The sequence below is a fragment of the Alternaria dauci genome, chromosome 7 (assembly GCF_042100115.1).
Source record: "Alternaria dauci strain A2016 chromosome 7, whole genome shotgun sequence".
Classification (NCBI taxonomy): Eukaryota; Fungi; Ascomycota; class Dothideomycetes; order Pleosporales; family Pleosporaceae; genus Alternaria; species Alternaria dauci.
Window position 1 is genome coordinate 1,402,035 of NC_091278.1, and position 20,299 is coordinate 1,422,333.

At 53.5% G+C, this 20,299-nt stretch overlaps 5 protein-coding genes across 5 annotated transcripts; 3 read left to right on the forward strand and 2 right to left on the reverse strand.

The window, feature by feature from the left end:
- Window positions 1–155: 155 nt before the first annotated feature.
- On the forward strand, window positions 156–7,880 carry ACET3X_007596 (uncharacterized protein). The gene is made up of 8 exons (XM_069453759.1): window positions 156–3,052; window positions 3,106–3,861; window positions 3,915–4,194; window positions 4,245–4,478; window positions 4,529–5,316; window positions 5,385–5,547; window positions 5,610–7,377; window positions 7,434–7,880. The coding sequence occupies exons 1-8, from the start codon at window positions 2,828–2,830 to the stop codon at window positions 7,699–7,701; spliced, it is 4,482 nt and encodes a 1,493-aa protein (XP_069304759.1). The 5' UTR covers window positions 156–2,827; the 3' UTR covers window positions 7,702–7,880.
- A 75-nt stretch (window positions 7,881–7,955) lies between these two features.
- On the reverse strand, window positions 7,956–9,311 carry ACET3X_007597 (uncharacterized protein; the record flags this gene model as incomplete). Its single annotated transcript, XM_069453760.1, has 3 exons — window positions 7,956–8,614; window positions 8,942–8,959; window positions 9,194–9,311. The coding sequence occupies 3 exons, from the start codon at window positions 9,309–9,311 to the stop codon at window positions 7,956–7,958; spliced, it is 795 nt and encodes a 264-aa protein (XP_069304760.1).
- Window positions 9,312–9,594: 283 nt separating this feature from the next.
- ACET3X_007598 (uncharacterized protein) lies at window positions 9,595–11,290 on the forward strand (the record flags this gene model as incomplete). Its single annotated transcript, XM_069453761.1, has 3 exons — window positions 9,595–9,976; window positions 10,030–10,119; window positions 10,167–11,290. The coding sequence occupies 3 exons, from the start codon at window positions 9,595–9,597 to the stop codon at window positions 11,288–11,290; spliced, it is 1,596 nt and encodes a 531-aa protein (XP_069304761.1).
- A 4,474-nt stretch (window positions 11,291–15,764) lies between these two features.
- On the reverse strand, window positions 15,765–18,308 carry ACET3X_007599 (uncharacterized protein). Its single transcript, XM_069453762.1, has 4 exons — window positions 17,910–18,308; window positions 17,754–17,862; window positions 16,363–17,703; window positions 15,765–16,310 (listed from the first exon to the last, which is right to left on the reverse strand). Exons 1-4 carry the CDS (start codon window positions 18,107–18,109, stop codon window positions 15,816–15,818), a joined length of 2,145 nt encoding a protein of 714 aa, XP_069304762.1. The 5' UTR covers window positions 18,110–18,308; the 3' UTR covers window positions 15,765–15,815.
- A 191-nt stretch (window positions 18,309–18,499) lies between these two features.
- Window positions 18,500–19,707, forward strand: ACET3X_007600 (uncharacterized protein; the record flags this gene model as incomplete). The annotated part of the gene is made up of 3 exons (XM_069453764.1): window positions 18,500–18,521; window positions 18,568–19,266; window positions 19,316–19,707. The coding sequence occupies 3 exons, from the start codon at window positions 18,500–18,502 to the stop codon at window positions 19,705–19,707; spliced, it is 1,113 nt and encodes a 370-aa protein (XP_069304763.1).
- Between the last annotated feature and the right edge of the window lie 592 nt (window positions 19,708–20,299).

Here is a 20,299-nt window from a genome sequence, read left to right on the forward strand (position 1 = left end):
CTCGCTGGCGCTGCTGGTTGGGGCAAAACGCGCGAAAACAAAATTGCGGGGCGATTATATAAGTACGTCACGCTTAACCGAATCTGGTGTTGACCTAGCCTAGGCGTGATCGGATGCTCTTCTCCGCCTTGGAGCCGCCAGGGGGCAGACTTCGCTCTCCGTTTTCATGCCTCTCCTCATTCGCCCTGTGTCGGCGCCTACGAGCATAGAGCCAGCTGTCACTTGTCACCTGCCTAACGGGAATTTGCTTCGCGCTGTCTCTATCACTACCCACCTAGGTAATCAATACCTAGGCGTCAGCCTGAGCTTCCGGAGCTTCCAACACTTACAGGGCACCATTCCGCAACCACGATTTACGCTCCGCTGTCAGTCCCTTTATGGGTTCGTTCGTTCCTACGCCACGTCCCTCATCTTCTTGTCTCTTGGACGCGTACTTGGAATGCCTGCTCGACCCGCCCCCTTCATGCTTCAACAAGTCTCGTGTGCCGCTCCCGCGAAGCACGCACCAGAGACGAGATTGTGATGGTGGGGTGGGTACAACACTTTGCAAAGTCCTGTACGTCTTGATTAGACCCGGTCCAGGTATTTCAGAGTGGATTACGGCTATCCGGCTCCTGCCGCTAATTACCAGGCAACCGGAACTTCAACCCTGGGGCAGCTCAATCCTCATGCATCGCCTCCCTGCGACTGATCATGTCCCTTCCGAACTGTCAGTATTCGTTGTACACTCTGTCGAGATGTATTTGTAAGCCGTTGGACGAACAGCACGCTTCCGAACGATCATGTAGCCCGAATCGTGCGTCATTCATTGCTCTCTCATTGTCAGCCGCATTGAATCACTCGGCTCCACTGGGCATGGAGCTGTCCCGCATCGCCAGACTTAGCTGTCATTGTGGGGTATGCACCTTTTCCAAGAGATGAGGAGTCTGCCTGCAGGTACCCCAGGAAATCTGATTTATCCATACGGGCTGCGCAAGCCACGGCCTGGACCAAAAGACAGACTTACAGTTTCTGGTCAGTAGTGGAATCTTCCGGGCCATTTGGCGGCGTTTTATTGCGAGCTTCACTAGTCGATCACAACGTATGCGATCGGCACTGCATCGATCGTCAGTGAGCCTGTAATGAAGCTACCAACCGGTATTGGGATTTGTACCGGCGTCGCCATGGCTTCCCAATACCGACAGAGAACTTCCGTAGTTCCAATTTCGTATATCCATAATACACCGAACCAGCTTTCTGGCTCACTGCTTCGATGACCGATTTGGCATTCCGCCGGCGTGCAGCTCCGTGGGAGTCAAAATTCCTTCATACTATCCCAAGATGACTCTGGTAGTCGGTCAACGACGAACCACTCTCAGCTGACGGTCAGTCGATCCTCCACTGATGGATCTCCAGTGGTTATACTCGATTGCTTGACTTCCCCGCTTGTACTTTCTCGTATGTACGAGCAGTTTCTATCGTGGCTTTCTGATTGACTGCCGCGTCATCAGGCTATTTGCCAGCTGCCAACGTTCTTGTTCGCGCGGCTACGGAAATCATCATGACGATGCTATAAGGCCGAGTTCGCTGTTACTCCATGCATGGGAGCGGAAATCCTGATCTCGGCCCGCCAACTGCACGAACGTGTCCACATTCTCAGGATGCCTCCTCCGTTATAACGTGGGTTGCATTTGACACCCGTAGTTGGATATGTGCGGCCTGCAGGCGCGCCCTGGACTGCCATTGTTGCACACGATGCGCGGACGAGAACGGGCAGAGCAATGAGAATGTTTCTCCACATTATCCTCTTAGCTCTGGCGTTAAGCAGATTTTCGTTCGGCAGTCGCATTCCCATGTCTCGAAATACAGGTCAATTTCCAAGTCTCGGTGACTCATGGGCCGATGAACGGCCGCAAGCGATGTCTCTTTCTTTTTCGGAACCTTTGCATGTCCAAATTTGGCATTCAACAGAATCGAAACAGGAAAGAAAACCGCTTCAAACACTTTTGATACCCTAGTCAAGAGCACGGAATACCAACAGCAATGCTGTCGCGTTAGATGCTACGTTTCTTTGGGTGTGATCATCGGGATGACAGCGCCGATCTCCAAGCCACAAGCCACAAAGTTGCCACTACAGCGGTGCCAAGCTGACAGCGTGGTTGCGCAATTAAGGTTGAGGATCCCCTTCCCGAGCCGCCGTCAAAAACTGTTAGTACGCAGGGTGATGGGAGTGGCGCCAGTCGTTGCTGCTAGTCCGGGTGGACAGCACGGCTAAACCAAATACGAACACCATGTGATGCCCCTGTCACTTTGAACATTGTCCAACACGACGCATGCGGCCTGCATGCACTGGGTTTGCACCGGGTTGCGGAATACCCAGTTACCCACCCATCTACCGGTATATGCTCAGCCCTCAGTCCTTGTATCTGCATGCCGCTCGCTTTGGTGCAATATGACGACGATCAAGGCAAGCCAAGTCAATCTCATGCCGTGAAGATGGCAATTGAGTAACGGGTTCAGCTCATCGCGAGTACGTAAGGCGCTACTAGTAGTCTCCTGAGGCAAGATATGGTGTGTGTCCGTGTTACATTGCGGAGCAGTGGACTCTTGGGATCCCCAAACGTACTACCGCGTTGTTGAAGCTTTCACCGCGGGTAGTTAGAAACACCAATGCAGGGACAGAAAGAAATCATCATTCTGCCACCGGTTTGCATGATCAGCATAACCACTGGAACTACTGGACCAATTGTGGGGTTCCCATAATATCAACTCTCCTGTCCCATTTGCACTTCCTCTGAAGTCCCATCTACATTGCTGAACAACCTCGACGGACTGTCTCTCGCTTGCTATGGCAGCAACCATGGATCCCGATTGTGCTTTGACCGACGACACCTTTGGTCCCTATGCCGGCCCCGGTTGCCGTGGCGGGTTCGATTTCACTCTACTCTTTTCTGAGGTGTTCCTCTCGATCATACCTTTGTCTTTGTTGCTAGCTGTCGCACCTTACAGAATCTATCGACTCTGGTGGAAAGACACAAAGGTTTCGAGGTCGACTCTCATATATACGAAACTAGTATGTTATCCTACTTGAGCTTGACCATGATGGAACTGATATTTGCCCGACAGATAGCATGGGCCGTGTTCGCTGGCTTCGAGCTTGCACTCCTCGTCGTCTGGTCAAACCGGCAGACGCGCAACAACCGCGCCGAACTCGCATCAGCTGCCATCAGCTTCACCGGTGCGGTCATACTGGGATTCCTCTCCTTCGTTGAGCACATGCGTTCGATACGCCCGTCGTTCCTGCTCACCGTATACCTACTCTTCACCAGCGTATTCGACGTTGAGCGCTCTCGCAGCTATGCACTTTCACCGGAGCTCGACCTCGTTGCTACCGTCTTTGCTTCACGCCTTGCTGTGAAGGTCTTCCTCGCCATAGTCGAAGCGCGAGACAAACGACGACACCTTCTCCCAGACTTCGCCCAAAACCCACCAGAGGCTACCAGTGGTGTGTACAAGCGGGCAACGTTCTGGTGGCTGAATTCGCTTTTCAAGAAAGGATTCTCCACTCCACTGACCGTTGACGATCTCTTCCAGTTGGACAAACACTTACGAGCAGACTACTTGCATCATCTCATCGGATCTTCGTGGGCAAAAGTCGCTAATGTTGGTACACATTCTCTCTTCGGAACGACATTGGAGAGGTTGAAATGGCCCATATTGGCAGTTGTTCCTCCGAGACTATGTCTGATTGCCTTCAACTTTTGCCAGCCATTTCTGATCGAAAGAGCTGTCAAATTCTCCCAGGAAGCTGAGTCGGCGCAAACTACTAACATCGGTTATGGATTGATTGGCGCATACATCATAGTTTTTGTCGGAATTGCAGTTAGTAGACCATTTCCCTACATCCTAGATGACCTAACTAACATGTCTCGTAGGTCTCCACCGGGCAATACATGCATCTCACGTTCCGCTTCATTACACAGATGCGAGGTGGTCTCGTCTCTATGCTCTACAACAAAGCAACAGAAGTCACATTGACGGACATGGATCCAGCGTCATCAATCACACTCATGAGTGCTGACGTTGAGCGTATCGTCACTGGTATGGAGACTGGCCACGAGATCTGGTCTAATACGCTTGAGATCTCCCTCGCAATGTACCTGTTAGAGCGACAACTCGGTGCGGCATGCGCGATACCTATCGGCGTCGCTGTCGGTAAGCTTCACCATGATCGTATGCTGAATCGCACGCTAATTACCCTTGAGTATCCTTGCTCGGCTCTATAGCAGCCACCAGCTTGGTGATGCAACGCCAAGCACTCTGGCTCGAAGGTATTGAGAGACGCATTGCAGCTACCAACGCCATGCTCAACTCGATGAAGGGTGTCAAGATGGGTGGTCTGACTGAGGTCCTGCGAGACGATCTCCAGAAGCTCCGGGTCGATGAGCTAGAAATCTCAAAAAAGTTTAGGAAGCTTCTCATCTGGACAATGGGATTCTGTAAGTCATAAACTGTCCGCAGTCTGCATTCATGCATTGACCATCGATAGCCTACATCTCGCCAATCGTATCACCCATTCTGGCATTTGCCGTCTTCTCCATCATCGCCCAAAACAGCGACGGTCGAAGCACCCTCGACACGGCTACTGTTTTCACTTCACTCTCTCTGTTCACACTGCTCACGGAACCACTCGGGTCGCTCATCATGGCTCTTTCTTCGCTTATGGGAGGCGTGGGATCGTTCAAGCGAATTCAGGATTTTCTTACATTGGCTCCGCGCGATGAGCAGCGTAAATTTCCTTCCATTTACGGTGGCAGCACGGCTTGCCTTTCAGTTGCAGGCACCGAGTCAGAGAAAGGGTCTGAGACTTCTCAAAAGAGCCGTTGTTCCATAGAGATGAAAGAGTACAGTGCTCTCGGTTCTCAAGCGGTCGTGATTGAGAACGGGTACTTCGGATGGGACCCGGTCAAACAGCCATCTGGTACCTTGCAGTGTATCGATATGATCGTTCCACGCGGGAAGATTACCATGGTCGTGGGACCGGTAGGGTGTGGTAAGTCGACCCTGCTTAAAGCAGTGCTTGGAGAGCTGCCTGTCATGGGTGGCACCCTGCAGGTGTCTTCCCTACGGATCGCCTTGTGCGACCAAACCCCATGGCACGTGAACGGCACAGTGCAGGAAAGCATCATCGGTGCTGCAGTGTTTGATCAACGGTGGTACTCTTCGGTTGTGCGGAGCTGCGCATTGGATGAAGATCTACGGCAGTTACCCCAGGGTGACCAAACCCAGATCGGCAGCAAGGGTATCGCATTGAGTGGAGGTCAGAGCCAGCGAATTGTGAGACACCCCCAACATGCACCCCTCTTTCATCTTCTTGGATCTATCTAACCACCATCCCCCCTTAGGCACTGGCCCGAGCAGTCTACGCTCAAAAGGACATCATCATCCTTGACGACTGCCTTAGCGGCCTTGATGGCCAGACTGAGAACCGCATATGGCATAATCTTTTTGGTCATGAGGGCCTACTTAAGCGGTGCCGAACCACAGTTCTTGTCGCATCGTCATCGGGTATGTGGTATCGAGCATTTCGTTCACCTCATGCATACGCTAACATCGCCTTTCTACTACAGCCAAACGCCTACCTTATTGTGATCACATTGTTTCTCTCGACAAAGACGGCAGAATCTCGGAACAAGGGCCCTTCGAAAAGCTGAACAAGTCGGGAGGCTATGTGTCAGACTTCGATCTTGCACTTGCCGACTGGGACTACCGTGCCGAGAAGCACATCTACGAGGAGCCGCCCGGATACACCGAGCGTCAAGCCACCGAAAACCAGCTCACCGAAGATGACGTCCAAGCTGAAGCAAACCGCCGCACTGGCGACACAGCCATCTACCGATACTACATCGGCACTGTTGGCTGGATTCCTACCATCATTTTTATCTTTTCTATCATCATCTTCATCTTTGGCATCTCCTTTCCTACGGTCTGGGTGAAGATGTGGGCAGAATACAACGAGGATAACCCCAACGAGCGACTCGGATACTGGTTAGGCATCTACGCCATGCTTGGTGGGCTAGCGCTCTTCTTCCTGATGGTCAGTTGCTGGCAGCTCATCATAACCATGGTCCCTCGCTCTGGCGTCGCATTTCACAGGAAGCTTTTGGATACAGTCCTGGCGTCCCCAATGTCCTTCTTCTCTACCACTGATACTGGAGTCACGCTCAACCGCTTCAGTCAAGATCTCATGTTGATCGACATGGAGCTGCCGGTAGCCGCGCTGAACACGTTTGCCACATTCGTCCTCGTTATCGGACAGATGATTCTTATCGCCGTCGCTGCTCCTTACGCAGCTATTTCCTTTCCTGTTGTTATCGTCGCAGTGTTCTTTGTCCAAAAGTTCTATCTCCGCACGTCGCGCCAACTTCGTTTCCTCGATCTGGAAGCCAAGTCACCACTTTACTCTCAGTTCAATGAGATACTGGAAGGCTTAGCTACTATCCGCGCATTCGGGTGGCAGAGTTTTGTTGAAGAGAAGGCAAAGGCCTTGCTCGACCGTAGTCAAAGGCCCTTCTACCTGCTCTTTGCGGCTCAGCGTTGGTTGACACTCGTACTGGACTTGGTCGTCGCAGGTGTTGCAACGATCCTCATAGTGCTTGTGGTCACCCTGAAAGGACAGCTGAGCGCGGGATATGTTGGTGTCGCGCTACTCAACGTAGTACTCTTCTCTCAAAGTATCAAGTTGCTCATTTCTTTCTGGACCCAGCTCGAGACGCACATTGGAAGTGTAGCCAGGATCAAGAACTTTACCACGGATGCCGTGGCAGAGGGTCATGAGGGCGAAGACCACATTCCGCCATCTAGCTGGCCAAGCGCCGGCAAGATCGAGTTCAGAGGCATCGAAGCATGCCACCGGCCCGGTGAACCTGTCATCTCAAACTTCTCCCTCTCCATTAGACCTGGTGAGAAGGTCGCCATTGTCGGTCGCACTGGTAGCGGCAAGTCTTCGCTTGTTCTCTCTCTTTTCCGCATGGTCGAGCTTTCCGGTGGTAGCATCACCATCGACTCGGTTCCGCTCACTCGCATTCCCCGCCAGACCATTCGCAGTCGACTTATCGGTCTACCTCAAGACGCCTACCTACTTCCCGGTTCGGTCCGCCTTAACGCCGATCCCCTGAAAGAATCCAATGACAAGGCCATCATGGCTGCTCTGAAGGATGTACAACTATGGGATGTCATCGTGGCGAAGGGTGATGCCGAGAAGTACGGGCACCCGCTAGACGTCGAAGTCGAAGACCTTCACTTCTCGCACGGACAACGCCAGCTCTTCTGCTTAGCACGTGCAATGCTCAAGAGGGACAAATCGACAATCGTCGTCATGGATGAAGCTACAAGCAAGTAAGTTAATCTACCGCTCTCTTCTCGATGGCCACTTGCTAACAATGACCGTTTAGTCTCGATGCTGCGAGCGATGCTCATGTCCAGCGCCTCCTCCGCTCCAGGTTTCCACATCACACTCTCATCGCCGTTGCCCACAAGCTCGATACAATCCTAGACTTCGACAAGGTCGTCGTTATGAACAAGGGTCAACTCGTCGAGTACGGTTGTCCTCACAAGCTACTAGACCGCCAGGGAAGCTGGTTCAAGAGTCTGTATGAAGACGTCGCAAGAAGAGGTTATCCAGATGAGGATGAGGATGAGGACGCGATCAACGTCATCTAATGAAGGTCATTTTGTAGGAACAATAAGTCATGGTAATGGAGGGTCACATCATTCTTTCGGAATCATGCCTGGAGGCATTCAAAATTTCCTTGAGTCATTATACATGTAATGAAAAGGCGTTGGGTACAGTAGAGGGCGTTATTCCCCTTCCATATTCATATTCAAACTGGAACCACAGGGTATCCATTATATATTTTAACGTTGAGCCTGTTTTCCAAAGTGCAGCCTGTCATACATCGCATCTCGCCAGTCGCTCAAGCAGCAAGTGAAAGCTCCACAACCACATCTCGACCATGCTGCTTGAAGCCTTGCACCAACCACCTCCTGATGTTCTCGAGCACCACCTCGGGCTTGCCCTGCACAACGAAAGGAGTAACCATTTCGCTCTTGATGTAGACCAAACGGACGTGCTCCAGAGCACTACTGCGAAAGATTTGTTCCATGCCATACCGGCCGACGACCTCAGCGACTGTTCTCACCCTCCTCTCCTTGGCCTTATTGGGCTTCGTGCGTTCCAGCTCAAGAAGCTGCCTCTCGCCCCACATCGAATCTGTGATGGTCGAAGTGTGCAGAGTAAAAGACAATTCTTCTAGAGAAGGGAGATTTGAAGCGAGAATCATAAAGGGATTGGATTTGCGGTTGTCGGAGATACCAGAGAACCAATGGAAGCCTTTCATGTCGACTCTAAGGATGTTGTTGGCGATACCAGGGAGGGCTTTGAGCAGGGCGCCCATGAAGAACGTATCGGTGGTGGAAGCGACGGTGAAAGTGAGGAGGCGGATGTAGGGAAGAACGGTGCATTTCCATTCCATCTCCCTATCAGGGTGGAAGGTAACGCCCTTGAGGAATCGGGGCCTGCCAGGGTCGGCTTGAGGTGTACTACTCTCAGCGGCGATATTAATAGTAAAGGGACCTGAGAAGATTATATCGTTAGTAAAGGAGAAGCAGCTTCAAAGATGGGAAATGAAGGATATATACCGTCGCAGAGCAGGTTCCAGACAGCAATATGGGCGCCATCAGGTATAGAAGGAGACATAATTCTAGGTACAGGAGTATTTGCAACCTCGTTCACAGGATTGGGTGTGGTATTATGAATTGTAGACAAGAAACTTAGGCCTAACAGCAGAGAGGAACTTTATATATCGTCTGAGTGCGAGATCAGACAAACCCACAGTCACCTGCGTTCTGGTACTGTGACAGGAGCGTTTGCTGCGAGTGAAGGAGACATCGTTGACCTTACCATATGCGTACGATTCGCCTAAGTGGTACCATAAGTATACCGCGAGAAGACATCAGGGACTACGTGCATGCGAAAAAACCCCGTTCTTTACCGTTTGTACCTCTATTCACGTCTGCTCAGGTGGCTAAATCCGGCCTAATGTAGATATGCAAGCGGTGGGCGCAGCGGGTAGAGTGATGCCTGCGACCAACGACAACAAACGCGCATAACTGCTGTCCTCCGAGTCTGGATTCATGCTATCACCAGCTATACCAGTTTGAGCGTTAGAAGATGGTCTGGTGTTGATGTTGATGGCAGCAGAGGAGTTGATGCAGGGCGGGGCGGGACCTGGCAGTCTAAACTGGGCTGCTGACGTAATCCTCCGCCACATGGACGCGACACTCGACACTCGGCGTTCGGAGGACTAATGCATGGTTGGAGTAATCACGGAGTCGTTTCACGGGCCCAGCATTGTCGCAAATGCCACGACTTGCCCTGTTGAAACTTCATCCCCTCATGATGATTTATAGCTAACAATACCTACTGATTCTTCGCAGCTTGCTTACTGCCTAGGTGCATCCCTTAATCTTAGCTGTCGCGTCGCTCAGGCGCATTGGCGTACGTGTCAATCGAACATCCGCCCTTGGTCGCAAGTCTTGCGGTACACACATGCCATGGCCATGGCATTGCCGTCGAACCTGCCGCGGGAATCGATCGAAGAAGACGACATACTCTTGTCTCCAACGGAATCGGCCTACGATGCACTGCCCAGAGCGACCAAGAAGCCATGGGTGCTTCTCGTCGTCCTCATCTTCGTCTTGATCGCATTCATCGATGTGGGCGCCTACCTCGCCGAAGCACCCATGACGCGCCTTTACGAGGAGAACCTCTGCCTCAAATACTACCGCGAACAAGACCCTTCAGTCATACCCGGCGATGGAAGCATACCGGAGCAGCTATGCAAGGTGGACGTAGTGCAGCAGCGCTTAGCGAGCATCTTTGGCTGGCAGGAGATGTTTGGCGCGCTGCCGGGCATTCTCCTAGCGGTGCCATATGGTGGGCGATGTCTTTGTACGAACTGAATATGAGACGTGTACTGACCTCGTCAGGGACTTGGGCTGATCAAGTGGGTAGAAAGTGGATCTTCATAGCGAGCTTGGTCGGAATAGAGCTCGGCTTTGTCTGGGTGCTGCTGATATGTAAGGGGGCGGACAACAAGATAGAAGCACCACGCTAACACCATCAGGTTACTTCAACTCCCTCCCTCTACAGCTGACCTGGCTCTCGAGCGCCTTCACCATCATCGGCGGCGGTCCAATCGTGGCCATGGCTATCGGCCTCACCATGATCTCCGATATCGCACCCCCAGAACAGCGTACCACAATCTTTCTATATTTGACAGCCTGCGTTCTTGTCGCCGAGATGCTGGCACCTATAATGGCAGCGAGGCTTATGGAGAACGGGAACTGGCTGCCTCTACTGCTGTCGCTGGCGATACAGATTGTGGGTGTCGTTGTGGCATTGTTTGTTCCGGAGACGTTGCATCTCCGTGACCTGCCCGAGCCCAGAGATAGCGACGACCAGACTTTTGAGCTACAGCCCAAAACCAGCGACTTTTCAGTGCGAGCACAGCTGCGCAACTTCCAGGCTGCGGTGCATTTCCTCAAGAGCGACTGGACCTTGGCCATGGTTGTCTTCACTTTTCTGGCCAACAGACTGGGCAGACAGTGCATTTCACTCCTGGTTCGCTACGCTTCGAAGCGTTACAGCTGGGAGATCAAGAAAGCCGCCTACTTGCTGTCGTTTCGCGCCGCTACCAACCTCATGGCCGTCACTGTCTTGATTCCACTGGTCAATTTTCTTCTGTTGAAGAAGCTGCATTTCCCTGCCCACTGGGCGGACCTGTGGATTGCACGGGGATCTATAGTTCTTACCACAATCGCCTTCTTCGTCATGGGTATCGCGGCGCACCCCTCTCTCCTGATCGTTGGGCTCCTTTTTTACAACATGGGTACCGGATACAACGCTGCCATGCGATCCGTCTCCATACATGTCGTTGGCGGCCAGTCGAGCCCCAACATTGGCAAACTGATGAGCACTATTGCGATGGCGGAGAGCATTGGTGCAATGGTCGCCGGGCCACTGCTGAACGAGCTGTTTCAACTGGGTATAGGCGTTGGCGGCGCCTGGCTGGGTTTGCCCTTCTTGAGTTCTGTCGTGGTGTTCGCGTTCATGACTGTTGTGACTTGGACCATCAATGTGGGAGACAAGGAGCCTGCTTACTTGGAAGTGCATACTGAAGACGAGGAAGAAAGACGGACCAGTGCACTCGAAGGTGAAGAGCTTACCAGACACAGGGACGTATTTTAGATGTGACGATCTACATCGGCGACACCCCACAATTGAACAGACTCACGTTTCGTCTTGGGCAAGATGAGCAGGTGTTAGTTGTAGCAGCCAGATATCGTGGTGGCAGTCGCAGTGCTCTACGTGCCCGTTGCATAACCTGGAAAAGTAGCGACGTGGGGCTTTACATGGCAAGACACGACCATTCTTGAGGTGCGCTTCCCTGCTCAGCATGCTATACATCATGTCACTCTCCTTCCCGTATATCCAGAATCACACCCATCATACCATACTGTTGGCTGTGCCTCATTCCCGCTGTTTCTGCTACATGCCGTCAACACGTCTTTAGCACTACTTTGCTACGTTGGCCGCACCCTCTTAGCGCTCAAATTCACCAAACCATAGTTTTATGCCATGCTGGCTCGCGCGAATAGCGATGCAGGTGCCCGTCTCCGCCAATCCAAGTCTGCGTCCACGGTTCGCAAACGTCCCACCTCCGTCACCGAATCACTGCATCTAGACACGACCAAACAGCATGCTCTGGCTGCGGCCACGGCTGCCTTTGCCCGAGCGCAGGCTCAAGATGCGGCAGACCGCACCGCGAAGAGCAGTTCGGAAGTGGCAAGGTCCAAGAGCAATGCCAGCCGCAAATCTCTCACATCCCAAGGCAGCCACTTTCCACCGCGCGAGTCGAGCTCCAGGTCTCTACAGCGCCCGAACGCTGAGCAGACTAGAAGTACCCACCACTTGTTCCAGCCTTCGACAGACAACACGAAGCAGAGCACCGAGCAATTTCCGCCCTTCAATCCTAATCCCAGCGTTCATGGGTCACTTTCCGTATCGCGATATCTATCGACGCAGTCTTCTGTCACGTTCAGCGAAAACGCCAGACCCAATTCCCAGCCAAAGTCATTTCGACAGAACACTGCGTCTTCCGTTGCCTCACAACAGATACGGAAGGCACGCTCCATGTACTACGCAAGTAGTGTCCAGACTGGATCTCCGATCGCTCGACCACCATCCAAATACCTTACCACACCGCCTCCGGTTAGCGTCAGTCCAGTATCAGAAGCCTCATCTCTTCCTTTGCCGTCGCGAACTCTTCGGCCGTCACCACTTGTGGGCCCCCGCATGCCTGTCACGATTGGGCCTGACACCACGCTTGACAAGGTACGAGATGACTATCTGCAAGGTTTCCAGCAAAAGGCAGTGAAACACAAGCCGTCTATGTTCCTGCCGTCATTCAAGAAGAGACAAGACAAAGGAAAAGACAAGGACAAGCGTGTTGCATCGGAATCCCTTTCCGTTCCGACAGGTTACCAGCACACACTCGACGAGTCGACGATGGGAATTGCTGCGAATGACGCCATGTCAAGCCATGAAATCAAGGAGAAGCGATCATTCTCCGGCTCTCTCAGAAGCAAGATCAAGAAAGTGTTTCGGCGTACATCGGGCAAGTCAGCCAACCTTCCTGTTCAGCAGATTGATGCCAGTCGCGACTACTTTCACACTGAGCACTATAGTCCACCGTCCGCCAAGGATGCACTGGATATACCCCCTCCCAATGAGGATACGCTGCACCGCATTCGTACCCGAACACCGTCACTCGAGAGAACTTACCCAACCTTCCTCCGATCTGGGTCTCGGAGCAATAGCACTGGAAGCAATCGCAGTCTTCATAGTGAAGCCAATGCTACAAACGTGTCAGCATCTCGAATTACGAGCTGGGGAACATCCATTACAAGCGACACGCTGCCGCAACGAGTCATGAAGCGCATGACTGTTATACATGAGTCCAAGGACAGCATTGGAAGCGAGGCAGATCGCAAGGCTTCTGCATCTACCTCTAGACGGAAGTCACTACCTCCCGCACCCCTGGCCTCGTTTCGTGATCCAATGCCCATGGAGATCCTCACAGAAGAATCACTAACGCCTGTCGATCCCAAACGCGTGTTTTCTGCGCTCATGAAAGAGATTGCATCGTCAAAATCACAATCGTCTTCAAGTCCTGCTCAACGAACACCTGGAGCGGAGAGCGACGTATTCGAATCCAGCACGACGAAACTATTCTCTCACCCACGAGACTTGCATTCGGGCGGTAGCCGCAACCTTCAGGGCAGCATTGAATTGGATCAGCGACCACCATCGCGGAGACCTACGACGTCCCAAAGTGCGCAGAGCAAGACCAGCACAATCAGATCCTTTGGCAGGGCGATTAGGTCGACTATCCGGACCGTCACACCCATCGGGCAACACTCGTCGCCTGCTCCAGACGCCACAAGTCGCATGTACGGCGCCAAGGGAGAGCAGCAACGAGACAATGGGTTGCTTTCGTCGTCCACTACACCGGAGTCCGACGATAGCCAGAACGATAGGGGTAGTGCTGTTCAAGTGTTTACGCCATCGACATTGCAGATTGAGAAGCGCGTAGAAAAGGCGAATCAACGATGGAAAACACCCCTCGATGAAGCCGACCACCTCCACTTTCCGCGTGAAACAGGCAGAACTTACAGTGTCGCCACTTTTACTCAGCAGACTCAAGAACAACCAAGATGTGTAATTCAACATGACACGAAAGTCGAATCGGTACCTGATGTTGTTGACTACAGCATACATAGACCTCCCGTGTCTCCGAAAACCTCCGCGTCACCAAGTTCTCGTGTTCCGACGACACCAATGTCTCCCAGCATATATTCACGGAATACGGATGGTGTCAGTATCCTTCCGAACAGTAGCATCATGTCTTTTGGGGGGCATGGTGAGCTTGATCGATCTCACGATGGCGGCTCAGCAGTCATTTCCACTAGCCAGTCGGTCAGAAGTTATGTGATAGGCACGCCTTCCCCTCACCGTCGCGGATCAACGCGTACGAGTCGGGATTGGAGGGCTTGGCTGTCGCATGAGATCTCGGGCATGGAGCTCACCAGCCGAGAAGACTTGACAATTCATGATCAATACACGACACCATCTAAGAAGGTAGGGTCAGAGGCAACACGCACCACTCACACGGAGCACGAAGATACGACGGTTGTCCTTCGAGAATCCCTTGATGTTACAACCCCGCGACCAGGTGGCAATCACACAACGAGGACAGGCGACTCGCATGCTCGTTGCTCGTATACCCCAGAGCTCATGGGTGGTGGGAAACGTGGCGTGGAAGCAGCCAACTTGACCGCTGAAAAGTCCTTGTCATTACTCGAGAATCGCGACGGGAATGCTTGCAGCTATCATCCAGCAGAGGCCATTGATACGATGGAGGACCACGAATCATCTCAACTCAAACCAGTGCCGCTTTCTAGCATGGAGCGCCCGCTTTCAAGAACGAGAACCCAGGTATCCACTCCCCGCTCTTTGCATGAGACACCCAGGTCGCCTTCAACGAACGGCCGGTTCCCAGTTTCTGATACTGGCCGGCACCCGAGCAGCAACAGCTTGTCTTCCCAGCGTTCCGAATCGCCTGCAGTTGCAACAAAGTCTCAACCCTCGCCCAAGTTGAGGCTTGCTTCCAAAGCCGTTCCTGATCTGTCTACCACTGTCACAAATGAATCCTCACAGCGTGTGTCAGACACTGCACTGAGGAACGATGTGGACACCAGAAGGAAGGAGAACGCTACTCCTCCATCGATACGCAGTCAAAAGACATCAATTGCGACACCTGTGGGGTTGTCGACGCGACCAAACTCGCAACAACTGCTACGCCCGTCAATCACCCCACGTAACTCACCTGGTATCCATCAGCAACTCACACCCGAAGGAACCGAAACGAAGCAAAAGCCCAGCCCAGCAGCGACTCCTCTACGCCCCCGCATTCGCGCAACCCTCCGCCCAATGTCTCCCGAAAAACTCGCTCGCCGGCCCCGTAGCGCATTCGACCTCCGTGGTGCCAACAATATAGGCCGACCCACTGTCACAGACGTGAATAACGTCTCCCCTCGTCCCGGTCCGCATCCCAAGACCTCGTCAAGCTCGCTAGCTATGAGCAAGGAACCTGTTCCCGATTCTGTTTCCGTAGGCAGAGTCATCGACGCAGTGCTCGATGGCGAGCGCAGTGGGAGTGTTACCCCTGGTCAGCGGATGGCCGATCGGTTCTTTAAGCAGAGGAAGAGTACGCCGGCGATGGAAGGGAGTGCAGGCAAGTTGAGGGGTGGACTGGTATTGGTTAGGGAAGATACGCCGGCTTTTCTGTGACGTGATGAGCGGCTAGGGAGGATGTAATGCCGGTATGTGTACGAGAGGAGTTAACGAGCATCTTTGCCTACTAGAAAGTATGGCCTTGGCTGTTTATGGAGTTGGATAGCAGAGCTTTGGAGTGTAGCCTCCGGGTGGTGAGTTGGTAAGAGAGGTGCCTACTTGTCATGGTATATGGTTGGTATCTGTAGTATGGTAGCATCAATCTGAGGTTGTATCATTACCCCCACACTCGAGTCAGAATACATGAGCCAGTGGAAGACTTGAAACAGTGCACTACAAGAGTAAAGCAGCAGGGTATATTATTGACAGTTAAACATGCACGGTAGTTGACTAGCGCTCTCTAGTTATATCCTCTTCCTCAAAGCATCTCGCCCTCTTCGTCCAATCCCCCTTCATCCTCTTCTTCCCATTCTACATCTGCCGCCGCCTCATCAGCTCGTCTTTGCACCTCCTTTAAGCCGCTCATCTCCTCGACCCATCCCTTTTCGTTCAACGCCCTAGAGACAAACTCCCATGGATTTGCATTGTACGCCTCGAGCACCCTGTCACTACACGCCGAGCAGCAATCGTACGGCTTGCCTTCTACCTGCATATTCGAAAAGGTCGAGAGGTAGCCGCGTATTGTGTGGGGTATGGTGCCGAGGGGGTGTTGGAAGGGTGGTGGTAGCGCGGGATGGGATGGTGTGGGGGCTGGAGCAGACTTTGAGTTTTGCTGCGAGGGGGGCGGTGCGCATGCTTTTGAGGGGTGTTGGAGGATGGACATGAGGAGTTCGACGAGCAGGCTGGATGCGAGGGGCGCCACGCCGGGGCGGGTTACGGTGCATTGCTGGTCGAGGGTGGCGTTGCTTAGGGACTGTTTGATTGCGTTAGCTGTGTATTGCTCAGAATGATGTGTGGTTGCGTACATCTGCGGGTGCAACGACGTCGTTGCAGAAGTAGCATCCCAGCTCCACTTCTCCCTCTTGCGTCGTCTTTAGGCCATGCCGCATGACCACGTAAGTGTCGAAGCCTAGCGCAGCATTGAGGACAATCTTTCCGTATGCCTTGCCCATGAGACTTGGTAGCCATCTACTCTCTCGTGTATCCATAAGCAGGAAGATGGCGTCGTGCTCGGAAATCAACTTTTGCAGCTTCTCAAACTCGACTTTTGTCTTCGCGCTGTCCGTCATTGGGTGACCCAGCATGGGTACTTCCATAACGTGCCCTTCTGCATCAACGCCTGGATAAATCTCTTGCAACGCCTCTGCCGCTCTTTCAGCTTTCTTTGCGCCGCCTTTTAGGCAGTCGTTGAAGTTGAAGAGAGGCTGGCGTACAGGGTTCGAGAAGCTGACTGTGGCATTGTCGATGAATGTAATCTTTCTCACACCCCATCCCATCAGCGTTCTTGATACGTATGTGCCTAGTGTTCCCGCTCCGAGCAGTAGGCATTTACAATTCTTAATGACATCCAGATCAATCGTGGGAGCTATGCGCCACTTGATCAGCTTGAGGTTGAGGTCGACAGCTTGGTCTGCGAGTTTGCGCTCGTCCATGTATTCGGACAAGTCGACGTTCCGCGAGGTCAGCTTGCCTGCTTCTGTCCGTTCCCAGCCCGTCACTTTGGGCAGTTTCGGCGTGCGTGGACGGCTGTCTGATGCTTCGGGAGCAGGTGCCGCATCGGGAGTGGGGTCTGCACGTAGGTGTAGGATGAGGGAGTTGGGCTGGTCGCGCCGTGTATGGGTGTCGCGATAACACATGATCTGAGCTTCGTTCAGATGCCATCGATGCCGCATTAGTACAAGAAGATTGCGGAGAGGCCAGCCGGGGTTGGTTTCGTAGGTAGAGGGGTCTGCGAAGCATATGAAGCGATCTTGACTATCCACCTTGTCGAAGAAGCCGTTCTCATAAGCCTCGAGCCTGCCTATTGCCCATGTGTATCCAAACTCTTCCAGTGGCGAGACTGGTGTTTTTGGCCTCTCTTCCGGGTCGCCCCCTCCTTGTATGCGCTTTGCCAGGAAGAAGCCTCTCTGGCGGACGTCGGAGCTGTAGCGCCACGTCTGCACCGCATCCACCAGGTATGTAGTCTCTCTAGCCTGCAGCCTCGTAGCTTGTCCTATCTGTTTCCAGGACGGGTCGGATTGTATGGCGGGGAAGCCAAAGTGGTAGGTAAACTTGTATTTCTTGAGGTTGGCAAATATGATGGCGGTGAAGGAGGAGAGGAGAGAAGGGCATTCGTATATGGAGCCGTCGTGTATGGCGTCCCATATCTATGCTGGATTAGCGTTGCTGGTGGCGGGTTGGGGAGGGAGAGACACACTGTTTGGGCGCATCGTTCGAGTATGGCGGCGCGATCGAGGTTCTTGTAGTCTTCTATGGTGTTGCAGTTCTTGATGATGCCTTCGGCGCGGCAGAAGGTCGGAGGGGTGCTGAAGCTGTCAGAAGGGCGAGATTTGAGCCAAGTATCGAGACATACTCGTCTGAAGTCAGGGCATTCGGGTGTATTTGCACGCGCATAGAACGCGACGAATGCTCTCCAGGGCGGACTTCGTACAAGCCGAGCACCCTGCGCGCGGAATCATCAAGTCTGTCATGGTTGATCTTGATGTGTGCTAGGGCGGCATAGAACTGGACGTCGACATCACTCAGCCACGGCGCAAACTTGAGGGTTGACATGATGAGAGGTGGAGGTGAAGGTGGGGAGGGGGTATGGAGATGGCTGTAGCGATGCGCGGCGATGGGTACGAGGTATAGGGCTCCTGGTGCGCAAGGTCTACGATGACCTAGGAGGCGACGGCAGAGTTAGTCACAGGAGCAGAGGGTGAGGACAGCTGAGGTGGTCAAAGGCGCATGCATGTGACCGTGAGGGTCCAAGTGATGGGCGAGGCAGCGGCATGCTTCACCCCGCGGCCGCCATCACTGTCATGGGTCTATGGGCGGGGCCGCGCTAAGGGGCGTTCCTGCAGCCGCACCACGCGCCTAGCCGTCCGTCCGTGACAGCGAGCTTCGATCCGGTCCACCCACTCACTCCACCACCGTCATCGCATTTGGCCGGCCCTGATTGCCATGCTTGTTGGATTGTGCGGAGGCAAGCACCGTCGGACACAGCGTAAGAAGATGCTGACAGAGCACAGCAATATGCGCGGGCAAGTCGTCGATAGCGTCCTACCTCGTCGACGAGCACCACTTCACCCGCCTGCGCCTGGTACGAACGGCTGCCACGCCTTCAGACGAGAAATCCGCCTCAGATATCCGGGTCCCCTCGCCAGCAACGTCGTCGGCTGAGTCGGGGCACACGTTCCCAGACATCGATGCGCTGCTTGACTTCGTTACGCTGAGGTGGAGAGAACGATTCGTTCTAACGGATATATGGGACGAAACTGTGGTTGACGCCCTCATGAGACGGCCCTTCTTCCTCCTCGTCAGCGTCGATGCGCCCGTCAGTGTGCGGTGGAAGCGCTTCAAAGCCCGCTGTGCTGCCGCTCAGCATACACCGCCAACTCTCGAAGACTTTGTTCTGCGTAACGACGAGCACCTGTTCGCTCCCAAAACTGGTCTCAGCGCACTGTTCCAGAGAGCACAGTTGAAGCTACTCAACTCTTCATCCGACATGAGCGCCCTACGGACCGCCATACTGCACTTGAACCTCATGGACGAAGCACGTGTGCGCCCGAGCTGGGACCAATACTTCATGCAGCTGGCCGATCTGGCAGCACGCAGGAGTAACTGCATGAAGCGACGGGTCGGCTGCTGCATAGTCAGAGAAAAGCGTGTCATTAGCACCGGGTACAACGGTACACCACGCGGCATGACCAACTGCAACGAAGGCGGATGTACTTTTGCACGTGCCGAGCCAGAAAACACTTCGCTGACGATATGCAGGTCCCCGCTGTAACAACGCCGCCCAAGGAGGTGTCGGTCTTTCCACCTGCCTCTGCCTGCACGCCGAAGAAAATGCCCTGCTCGAAGCTGGCCGCGACCGCATTGGCGAGAGCGCCATCCTATACTGCAACACCTGCCCTTGCCTGACGTGCAGTGTCAAGATAACACAAGTCGGTATTAGCGAGGTAGTCTATAACCAAGGCTATCTGGTAGACGACCAGACCGCCAGAATCTTTGCTGAGGGCGGCGTCAAGCTGCGACAGTTCTCCCCACCTGCCGACGGCCTGGTAGATCTGAGCGTCCATGTGGGTGAACGACAGCAGAAAGAAGACAAGGCCGAGGATGCCAGGGAGTTGCTCGATGACACGAACTTCCTGAGGCCCTTGAACTAGGCGATACACCAACCATCGCAGCACGCGACAACAATGAGACCTGCATCGTGTGAATAATCCTTGCGTACGGAAACGTCCACGGCCATGTCTGCTGCCACGCTGTGACGTGCCATGATCCAAGTCTCCAAGTCGTGATGCATGTTGGTGTTGAGGGGTGAAGATCGAGGGATTGCTGCAGAGGTTGGCTGCGATGCAGCCTCACCACAATCCGTGGCGCACGCGGCTGTAAGCAACGTCTCGGCTGTCCCCGCGTAGCGCCATTCAGCCTCTCCAAAAGCCTCAAGGATATTTAATAGACTTCCCATTCGGCCCTTGATGTTTGAGCTTGATTCCTGTAGCCTCTCTGTTATTGCCCGACCTGAACAAGATCGGCATGCGTCGGCCTGCCTTGGTCACGCTGAAGTCGGGCCTGATGACGCATGGTGCCATGCAGACAGGCAACGGTAGCAGTTGAGCGCCACGGCATAGCTACACAATGCAGTTGGCAAACGGCCTTACAAACACACACGAGCAAAATATCGCGTGCTATCACGTACACGTCCGCGGTGCAGCGCTCGCGTTGTTATCTCACGCCGGTCCACAAGCTCGACCA